The sequence below is a fragment of the Bos grunniens genome, chromosome 6, assembly GCF_055505025.1.
Source record: "Bos grunniens cultivar Pamir isolate PY7600 chromosome 6, Bosgru_T2T1.0, whole genome shotgun sequence".
In the NCBI taxonomy this organism is placed as follows: Eukaryota; Metazoa; Chordata; class Mammalia; order Artiodactyla; family Bovidae; genus Bos; species Bos grunniens.
Window position 1 is genome coordinate 33,870,156 of NC_141170.1, and position 12,036 is coordinate 33,882,191.

General features: G+C 35.6%; 1 protein-coding gene across 1 annotated transcript in view; it reads left to right on the forward strand.

Annotated features, from left to right (window-relative positions):
* The first annotated feature begins 327 nt into the window (after window positions 1-327).
* The window catches only part of LOC147370571 (transmembrane protease serine 11E-like), a 57,309-nt gene continuing 45,600 nt past the window's right edge, over window positions 328-12,036 (forward strand). Inside the window, exon 1 of the mRNA XM_086405557.1 lies at window positions 328-429. Within this exon, the coding sequence (XP_086261683.1) occupies window positions 422-429 (8 nt within the window). The 5' untranslated portion in view covers window positions 328-421. The remainder of the gene's footprint in view (window positions 430-12,036) is intronic.

Sequence of the window (12,036 nt, forward strand, 5' to 3'; positions counted from 1 at the left end):
GTATTAACTGTGATTTCAACCAATTTAACTTAATTAAACCAAAGTTTCTTATTGGAAATGTGAGGTTGAGAAAGATTTAGTTTTTTTTCTAGATTTAAATATCTGACTTTTATTGAAAAAATCTACCTTATATGGTTTATAGTAAGACTTTTAAATTATTATAATCTAAAGACAATAGCTTTTAAGTTCCCACTCCTAGAAAGTACCAATATTATTTATGGTTTTCTTGCTCCCTATAAAATTTGACTTTGTCTTACTAGTAACACAGTCTCCATCAACTAGCCAAGACCCGTCAGACTGGTTCTAATTAGATCATCAGTGACTTCCCTCTTCTTAATCCAGCCTTCAAAGTTGCTGATAGAGTCAGATACACACACTGATTGCAGACCTTGGTCTCCATAGGAATCTCTGCTGGTCAGCAATGTATCGGTGAGTTCTCTTTTCCTGTGTCTAAAGTTAACTTGTTTAAAATGGCATGACCCACATCAAGGAATGTGTAGATCTCTAGTTCATTATTTGCTTAATATGGAAAAATACTTTTGATATTTAAACTGAAATTTTGTCAAGAAATAGATTTCTCTTCTTTATATACTAGTGTTCCCTGTCCTCCTCTGTCTCATTCCAAAATGTTTTTCTATATACTTTAAAAACAGTTTAACAAAAGATTAAGATACATGGTGTTTGACAACTGTCTTTTAGTTTGTTTTGAGGAAAATAGACTGTGTTTTTACCTTGAGTTCTATTTGTCCCAAGGCATATTGTATATTACGGAGAAGGAAACGACAACCCACTCCAGTGTTCTTGCCTGGGAGATCCCATGGACAGAGGATCCTGGTGGGCTACAGTCCATGGGGTTGAACACAACAGAACGACTAAACAGCAACAACAATGTTCTATATTATAGTGCATTATACTATATTATATACTTAATTAAAATTATACATGAGAAAAAAACTGAAGCCAACTGTAAAGATTAAACTTATGCTTCTTTCTGTATATAAATAGTATAAATTTTAAAAACTATATGTGTTTTAAAAGAACAAGAAAAATTTAAGAAGACAATGGGATGAAATTATTATAGTTGGATTTTCAAAAATAAATCCAATGATGTACCTAGACACAACTTCTCTAATAGAGAAATCATAATTATTTTGAGGCTGTTTTCTTTAAAAGTTAGAAACTAAATAGTAACAAGTTTACAGTGTACTAGTTTGGACTCTGAAAATTTTATCCTCATATTAAACATTTATTTTCTCTGATTAAAATATTGGCATGTTATTTTTTTTTTAATTTCTGCTTTGAGAAGAAAATAGTTTGAAAAGTACAAAACTCCTAAAGGGATCTTAAAAATGAAGAACATACAGGCTCTGTAATTGATAGAGAGTCCTACAAAGTTATGAGAATTTCAATACCCTCTATATTTGTTCATGAGTCAACGCAGGGTTAAAGATATCACAAATTTAATCAGACTTTTCAAGGCTTCCTGCCTTTTTCAAGTACTTCTTTATAATCCATGATGGTTTTGTATCTACCCTTTTGTCTGCCTTACTTTTTACTATAGAAAATGGCTTTTATTTAAATATATAATCCTATCAAACTAAGATTCTAAATTTGATTTCAGGCTACATTGATCTGAATCTGGACTTTGTGTAGGGGAGTTATAATGCGGGGGTATTGGAATGAATTTTTCTGAGTATAATCTAATTTGAAGAAAAAAATATTTTCAGTTCTGCTTCATCATAGATGAAAGATATGTATCAACAGAAAACAAACAAAAACTTCCTGATATGAAAATTGTATAGAAAGTGAAGCATAATTATGTTTGAGTTAGCCTAGGCAATGTTCAGAGAATGGGTAGAGTCAAAAGGGATTAAACTTGTTATGCACGTTTGCTGGAATAAATGTACCAACTAGAATGCTTCGAAGAAAGAGGCATATTGAAATATATAGGAAATTTCATTTTTTAACAGTGATTGTTATAGGTTTTTATTTTTTACTGAAATATAATGTATATATAGTAAAGTATGCATTAAATATTTTTACAACTCGGTGAATTCTCATAAGCTGAACACATTTGTGTCAAAAGCACTCAGATCAAGAAATTAGCCCTCCTGAAGCTTTTTCTTTCTTCATTTCCATTGACTATTTCCAAGGATTTCCGTTCTCTATAGGCAATTTCTTTTTCAGGCCACTGGTTCATAACTTGGAAGGCAAATCAGAAACAGGTGGAAAAATTTATCAAATGACGTGCTTCTTTCTTTTTTTCCTCTTTTTTTAACACCAAAAACATTTTGTATCAGGGTGTAACCGATTAGCAGTGTTGTGATAGTTTGAGGTGACCAGTGAAGGGACTTAGCCATAAATATACACATATCCAGTTTCCCCAAAACCTTACTCCCATCCAAGGTGGCATATAACATTGAACTCTGCTACTTTTTCTTTAAGCATATTTCTGATATGCTTCTTCACTACTTCAGCTACATAGCTCCTTCGTTACTTTACCTGTTCTAAATGAAAACCACTATTTGTCAACAAAGGTCCGTCTAGTCAAGGCTATGGTTTTTCCAGTAGTCATGTATAGATGTAAGAGTTGGACTATAAAGAAAGCTGAGTGCCGAAAAATTGATGCTTTTGAACTGTGGTGTTGGAGGAGCCCCTTGAGAGTCCCTTGGACTGCAAAGAGATTCAACCAGTCCATCCTAGAGGAGAATAGTCCTGGGTGTTCATTGTTGAAGCTGAAACTCCAATACTTTGGCCACCTGATGCAAAGAGCTGACTCATTTGAAAACACCCCGATGTTGGGGAAGATTGAAGGCAGGAGGAGAAGGGGATGACAGAGATGAGATGGTTGGATGGCATCACTAACTCAATGGACATGAGTTTGGGTAAACTCTAGGAGTTGGTGATGGAGAGGGAGGCATGGCATGCTGTGGTTCATGGGGTCGCAAAGAGTCAGACATGACTGAGCAACTGAACTGAACTGAACTGAATTTTAGAATTTAAAAGTTAGAAGAAATTCAGATCAAATACTATTGTTTTCTCCAAATTCTGATTTTATGCTGTCCTTTGAACATGAAGAAATCAACACATTACTTTTATTAAAAAAAATACAACAGAAGGTTAAAGAAAACTTTTTCAGGTATAAGTTTACAGGGAAGAGATTTTGGAAAAGAAGAATATATTTATTAAATAATAATATAATATATAAATATATAATAATATTGATGGACATGTCTGCCTACCGTATTCACCAGCAGGCACTGACAACCAGCAACCACTGACAGCAGACAGAATTTATAGACATTAATATTTCACATGTTTAGACAGATGAAGGTAAACTGAGTACTATTCCAATGAAACAAAATGAACAACTTTAATTTTTACTCAGTAGGATAAGCATTATCTCTCAACTTATAACACATGGATCCCCTCCATTAAATTCACTGGGTACTTATTAAAAGTAGAAAACTTCAGTTCTCATTAAAGAATTCCCATGAATCTCTGGTTGAGGTATGGGAATTGTATTTTTAAAAGTTACACAGTGTAATTCTTATTTATTGATACAGTGTAAAGCCATAAAAAGAAAGGAACTTTTAAGACAGAAAGAACTTAAAGTAGAAATGAAATAGGTCAGCTATTAAAGAGGTGGCCCTCTGTTTTCTTTAAATTGGTATAATTATATATTAATGGGAGGTGTTCTCTTCCCAGTCACCTTTTCCTCCAAGGGAGAAGAGTAGTCATTTACACAATATAGTGATGATTAAGGAAGAGAAGATAATTTCAGAATGTATGGGAAACTGAAGGGTGGATACAGACATAATTTGGGTAGTTTGTGTCTGACAGAGAGGGTGGTCTTACTTGGGTTAAAAATCTATTTGCTTATAGGGAAAAATCTCAATGTAAAATTAATCTAGCAACATCTTCCTTTCTGCCCTGAAATTAGTCAACAGATAGTGATAATGAAGGGTGAGGTGTAGGTCCAGAGATGCCTTATGATGGTGCTCCAAGTGTTTAATGGTCTCTGTCACTTCTCTTTCAGCTGAGATCAGTCCTGGTCTATGTAACAGCTTTTAATGAGTTCTCATTCTGTACTAAGTTCTTTGTGGAAGAAACTGATTTGTTGGGCACCTATATTATGTATTACACCTTTTGTAAAATGCTATCTGATTTAATGTTGACAATCCTTTGAGAAGCTGTTATTATGATCTCTCCTTTAAAAGATAAAATAATTGCAGCTCGGGGTTAGTGAGTGTTGGATCGAGAAGCTGACCCTGACCTTTCTGGCTCTGTAGTCTATTATTTTTACTATAACACTGTCTATTGTGTGTAGGAAGCTAAAAGAAGAGTCTTTGGAAAATTTGCTTTCTAACAAAGAAATGGAAAACACACATATATGCATATACACACATGGAGAAAATGTGTATGCATGTATAGGAATATCTGTTTATATAATGTATAGGCAAAGAAACAAGTCAATACCAGTTAATATTAAAGAATGGACATATATACTAAAGGAGGAAGGAGGGTGGTATAATTTTATTTTCATTGATTGATCTTTAGAAAAGTTTTGAAGAATTCATAGACTGTTCTTACTTAATTTTCTTAAAATTGCCTCTGTAATTAAACAAGATAATGTGAACTAACTTTTATGTACTATCTCAAAAGTGATCAGCATTCAATTATATAATTTCTTTCTAAAAAAGATTGCAACATGTGCTATAGTGTAAAAATCAAGTTCATCTTAGTGCACCATTTCATGGAAGAAATTCATTAGTCTGTAATAGCTGTAACTGTCTAGTGAACCTTTGTTATTATTCATTTTTGTCTGCTTTCCTCCAAAATAGCCTTGTTTCAATAAAATATGGGAATAAAGAGAAACATTCAAAAAATAAAACAACATCACAGCTTTCTTTTCAGCACTGAGATTTACGAGCATGCCTGATGCTTTTGTCCTTGAGGATGGGGACACCAGGCAGTTGTGGAGCAGGTCTTCTAAGACTGTCAGTGCTGAAATGGGTGTTCTGTCTGCATTTCACGGCTTTCTCAGGATTAGAGTTCAGAGGAATTCGGCTAAGTACGTTTCAAAGCGTACTCCTTTGGACATACTCTCATCGAAGATGGTGGATGAGAATTTTGAAGAATGGTCTCACTGTTTCAAGCATAATTTGAAAGTTTTGAAATGAGTGGGTTAGAGAATAGGAAAATTTTAAGAGGTTGAGAAAGAAAAGTGGGCTGCAGAGGTACCACGTCGTGCCAGAACCTGCAAGCCCAGCCTTCTCCTATGTACATACATGGCCTGCATGATTGAGCAATTTCTGAGATTTTTAGAATAATAACTCCAAGATAATAGAAATAAGCTTATGTTATTTGCCAACAACAAAATAGAGATATATGCTTCCTGTCTACCAGCCTCAGAGGTCTACTTAGAAGACTATCCATTGAATGATAACATTGTTCCTTGAAAATATAACTTTTATATCTTTTGACACATGAGACAGTTAAATCAGCATAGCAGTAGCACTACTGAGGTAGATAGAGGAGGCATTGTGGGGATGGTATAGCATTGTGATTAAGAAGCTATGTTTGCCATCAGACAGACTGGAGTTTGCAATCAGATATTTTGGATTCCAAAATATATTTGTGGATTCCAAAGTATTATATAGTCACCATTAAATTGTATCTTGCAATCTTTCATCTGAAGATGTCAGATGATATCTTTTTTGAAGCTGCAGAAGCAGATACAGAAGGATTTAGCACTCTTTAAAGTTGAGCTATAAGTCAGTGCACAACAAAGTAATAATTGCCATCATTTGTTTCACATGTGCAGTGTGCTACCTACTGTTCTAAAATATCATGTGCATTTAATCTTTATTAAAAAAAACAATGGTTATATTATTATACCTAGTTTCTAGATGAGGAAACTGAGACTTAGTCAAGTAACAATATTTGCCCAGAGGTGATAAATGGAAGAACTGGTAACTAACCCAGGTCTGTGTGTATGTGCGTGTCTGTTAGTCACTCAGTCATGTCCAACTCTGTGCAACCCCATGGACTGTAGCCTGCCATACTCATCTGTCCATGAGAATCTCCAGGTTAGAATACCAGAGTGGGTTGCCATTCCCTTGTCCAGGGGAACTTCCCAACCCAGGGATCGAACCTGAGTATCCCGTATTGCAGGCTGATTCTTTACCATCTGAGCCACAGGGGAACCCTAACCTCGGTCTATCTGATTGCAAACATAGGTTCTTAATCACAATGCTATACCATCCTCTATCTACCTCAGTACTGCTATGCTGCTATGCTGATTTAACTGTCTCATGTGTCAAAAGATATAAAGGTTATATTTTCAAGGAACAATGTTATCATTCAATGGATAGTCTTCTAAGTAGACCTCTGAGGCTAGTAGACAGGAAGCATTTCTCTCTCTGTTCTATAAATTAAGGGATACCATAGGCCACCTCATGCAAAGAATTGACTCATTGGAAAAGAGTCTGATGCTGGGAGGGATTGGGGGCAGGAGGAGAAGGGGACGACAGAGGATGAAACGGCTGGATGGCATCACTGACTCAATGGACGTGAGTCTGAGTGAACTCCGGGGGTTGGTGATGGACAGGGAGGCCTGGCGTGCTGCGATTCACGGGGTTGCAAAGAGTCGGACATGACTGAGCGACTGAACTGAACTGAACTGAACAGTCAAAGATTAGGTAATTCACATGTGATCACATGAATGAGTGAGTCAGTCAATACTAAAGATGGAATCTGTCCTCCCAGTTCACCTGTGTACTGAGTCCAGTGTTACCAAGTAGCAGAGTTAAACTAACACAGGTGTCTACCTGACCCAGGAGATATTATTGTTGCTGTTGTTATTACTGCCATTTGAATTTGTATAGAAATGTATGGACTTTAAAAAATTGATTATTGCACATTAAAAGCTTATCAGATCATAGTAAAATTCAGAAGATATATATATGTATATATAGTAGGATATATATGTATATACATATATATGGATATATTATATATGCACATATGTTCTTTACACAAAACTTCAACATATAATCTTATTTGACACCTATCAACAACTGTGAGGCAGACAATTTTAATATGATCATGATTTTACAGATAGGAAAACCAAAGATTAGGAAGACTGAGACTTCCAAATCTCTAAGTGATTGGTAGAACTGGAGTTTGAACATACACCTCTAACTCTGGGCCTGAACTCTCTAATACTCCCTGCTGCCACCACCACATCATGATCCCTAGAATCTCAAGTGCTTTCTTGGTTGTACTATGTGCTCAGTCACTCATGGACTGTAGCCCGCCAGGCTCCTCTGTCCATGAGATTTTCCAGGCAAGAATACTGGATTGGGTTGCCATGCCCTCCTCCAAGGGATCTTCCCAACCCAGGGATCAAACTCAACCCAGGGATCGAACCTGCACTGCGGGTGGATTCTCTACCATCTGAGCTACCAGGGAATCCCACTCTCTTGGTTAAGCAGAGATAACTTTCCTTGCTCTTTAAATAATTAGCTTAACCTTAGTGTCTTAACTTCCCTAGTCCAGAAAATAGCAAAGATAATAAATAATACATATAAAATATTTCAAAGCAATCTTTCAAACCTTAAAATACATTCAAGTCATTATTAAGCACTTGGATATATATTACTGGATCCAACAGCAAAGCTAGATTTGGGCTTCTTAAGCAGAGTTCTAAAGCTTTGCACTAAACTGTATACTTCATGGCTGATCATTGGCTTGATTTACAGATTTTTAGAGTTAGACAGCTCCAAAGATGAGTACTTTTACACATTTTCTTTACCAGTTGAATCCTTTTTACACACAGGTCAGTTCAGTTCAGTTGCTCAGTCATGTCCATGCCAGGCTTCCTTGTCTATCACCAACTCCCAGAGCTTGCTCAAATAATATCTATTGAGTTTGTAATGCCGTCCAATCATCTCATCTTCTGTCATCCCCTTCTCCTCCTGCCTTCAGTCTTTTCCAGCATCAGGGTCTTTTCCAATTTGCCAGCTTTTCAAAGGTGGCCAAAGTTTTGGAGTTTCAGCTTCAGCATCAGCCCTTCCAATGAATATTCAGAACTGATCTCCTTTAGAATGGACTGGTTGGATCTCCTTGCAGTCCAAGGGACTCTCAAGGGTCTTCTCCAACACCACAGTTCAAAAGCATCAATTCTTCAGCGCTTAGCTTTCTCGATGGTCCGACTCTCACATCCATACCTGACTGCTGGAAAAACCATAGCTTTGACTAGATGGACCTTTGTCAGCAAAGTAATGTCTCTGCTTTTTAATATGCTGTCTAGGTTTGTCATAGCTTTTCCTCCAAGGAGCAAGCACTTTTTAATTTCATGGCTGCAGTCGCTATCTGCGGTGATTTTGGAGCCCAGGAAAGTAAAGTCTCTCACTGTTTCCATTGTTTCCCTATCTGTTTACACACAAGATTCATGCAAACCCCTGCTGTATGGAGCAGTGTTGCTGTGGGTGGAGTGGGACTGAGACTTGGAGGTCTTACCTGCTCTATCATCTCCTTATCCCCTCAGGCACATGAGGGAATTGAGGGATTTTTCAACCTGCTTTGAAAGCAACTTAATTCTTCATTATGAAGGAGGAATAATGACAAAGCCAACATTTGTTGACCATGTACTGTTTACTTGTCATGATGCCAATTGCACTATATGTGTTATTTCATTTACGCTTGAAAGAACCAGACAGTTAGGTTCTATCATTATCTCTATAGGAGGGGAAATGTAGACCTAGAGAGGGTAACTTGCTTGCAGCAAGTGAGAAGCAGAACTGGGCCTAAACCCAAGCTGTTTGACCCCAAAGCCCAGACCTATATCCACTAAACAAGAAAATAGAAGTTATTTGCATAAAGTCATAGAACTTGTTACAATGAATCCTAAGTGGGATCTTGGTTTCCTTTTTTATTAGCATCAGACTTATTACTCGTATCTCAAAATTGTGTGGCCAGAGAATACTAAGTAAAATACTTTATGTATCTCATATATAAAACTTGCAAGGTAATTAGTAAAAATATTTCTTGAATGTCCTCTTGTCACAAAGATCATTACATTAAAAAATCACAATTTACCTTGGTTGCAACTAATCTGTTTTGCATAATGGATTAGTTCCAGTTCAGCTATGACTGAAAGGAAACTTAAAGTGTCTTTTATAAAATGTCATTTTATTTTAGTTTAATGTAAGGCAAGTCTGGAGTTAGGAAAGTAATGGCTGATAGGGAGATTCACCAAGTATTTAGGAATCCAGGCTTCCATTGCTGTGCTGTCCCATGAGCATGAACATACAGCCTCCCAATCATGGTTCAGTGTGATTGCCTGAACTCCAACTAGCGCATTAGGATTCTACCCACTGGGATAGAGACTCCACTGGTCAGAACTTAAATCCATATGGAGATTCATGAATAAGGGACACTTCTATTTTCCAGGGGGCCATATGTCCAACCAGAAGTCAAAGATTCTACAACTAAGGAAAATATTTGGAATAGGCACCCATGAGTCTCTAGCACAGACATGCTAAATTTGAATGATGAGAGGTATGTCCTGTTGTGAACAGTAGGCAGATAGACACATGGGTATGAAGTTTAGACAAGTGATCTGCATATATAGATTTGGTAGCCATTAGCATTTAGATGTGAATTAAAGCCACAGACATTGGTGACTGAAAATATTTAGTTCTTTTGGATAGGATAATACTTTTCTTATACTTTTATGGTGTTAATTTGGACTATTAATTCTACCCTATGTTAATATGAATCTGAGCATATTTCACTGCTATACAATGAAAATACATTAAATTATAACTAAGTTAAGGTGAGTATATAATCCAATGATTAATTTTACAAATTCATGTTCCATCCAAAAGTTAAAACTCAATACATCCGTTATATTATAGGTCAGCAATTGGTACAGGAAATTCACTAACCAAAAATCCCACTTTTGTAAGAATAATATAAACATTAACAGAATCCATACACTTTCCAATTCTTCCTCATTGTTAAATTAATTCATATGGGTTTTATTATGTACATAAACTTCTAGATTTTCTAAGGGATTCTTTGTATATGGCATACAATGCTTGCCAGGGAAAAAACAATGAGGAGGACACCACAGAGTCTTAACACATGTTCCAGCTGGCACATTCTAATTTTAAGGCCCATCAGTGATTTGTACAAAATGCAATTTTACAAGTTTGGGACTTTTAAAACTGGCTTAGGTGTAAGTAGTCAAGAAACTTTATGACTTTCTCATATAAAATTCAGATTATTTCAATTGACCATGTCATTTGACCATGCCAAATAATCTGGCATCATCCATTAGAAAAATGATACGTGTGAAAAATTATGCTAAAGTTGATTGCTTAGAAAATTGTAAATTTTAATTGTAATAATGTTGAACATTTCTTAGGTTATTTGAGGCATGGAACACTAGCTTTGGTGGAAACTAAAGCGTATGTAGATCAATTAAATTCCAAATGTTTCCTACAAATGAAAAAATGAGAGCATATCCAACACCATTTAAATTGGGAATTACGAGTTGCTGGAACTTCTGGGATGTTGAATGTGCTCTCAGATTTCTCATCTGAAAAAAACTTACATGAAGGGACTTAGTTCTTAAATAAAAGCTCTAATACAGAGACACAGGTCACTGGTCTTTCAGTTCAGAGTTATTTCTGCTACATCATGTGAACTGTTATAAGAGGCATCTAGACAAAGTCATGGGAAAGATTTGGTAGGAGGACATCTAATGCTACAAAAAATTCTGAAGGTCAGTGCCGTATATTAGCAGCTTCAAGAATGGCTCTGGGTCAGTTTTCTCATTTTTTTCTTCTGATACTCCTGCCAAAATTACTCATGTACTCCCTGTTGATGCTTGTTTTTCTTCCACATTTTCAAGTGCATACAATTCCCTATGGCTGGCTGCAATGATGTCTCAACATTTCTATGTGAAACTGCTGCCTTTAAAATTGCCTACTCAGGTCGTTTTGACTTACTATGTTGACCTGGAAAGTTTAAAGAAAATAAAGCAAATATGTTACTGTAATTAAGGACTAAAATAGCTCACTTTATAAGTATATAGACCCATATCTAGTTACTTAATACAATCTTTAAATTTTTGTATCCCATCTATCTGTGACTATAAATTTCTAGAGGTCAGGCAGAGTGCCAACCTAAATCTCAGTTTGTAGTTTCCTGTGCTATACAATATCTGGCTGGGAACTTAACAAAGAGCAGGTTGAAAACACAGTTGAGATCAGAGACATTCCTTACTGTTGAATTGTCATTAATGCTTATATAATAACAAGTGTCCAAAAAAGTCTGATGATAACATATGTGTAATCACAAATTCCTTTTAATGTAGGCAGGATGAAAAATATTATCACTTGAGTTTTATGGTCAGTTAAATACAAGAATCATTAAGCTATGGGTTTTGTCTAAGTTAACAGTTAGTGGTAGGGTTTTCTGTCTTTTCCAATATTTACTAAAAACTTACTATTGCATTAAGTAATACAATGCTTATTAAAAATTTACTACTGCACTCAGTAATACTGTATTTTTATGTCTATGATTTTAATAACTTTTAGCTTCTTTATAATGTGAAAATGCCACACAGAGCCATTTCAATAATTAGTGAAGTGTTGTTAGATAAAAAATTATCTTAGAGCCTGATATAAATAATTTCACACTGCCCCCCCCACATAAAATTGTTTTCACTAAATAATAATTGGTGCTATTTTCCAGTATTGAGGAACATATTAAGATTATTATAAAATTAATTTTTGTTTCTATGCTAAGAATATTACAGAGAATATTGTTCATGACATTACCGAGTATTCTATTAGAATCTAAAAGAATTTCACTGCAGCCAAATAATTGTTCAGGTTTTATATTATGGGTACTGTGAAGAATGTACATGAACAGGGTTTATTGTTTTCCTTGTTTTGTTTTTGAGTTGGCTGCTAGAAAGCTTCAAATTTTGTGGTCTGACTTGAGGAAGTATCCAGA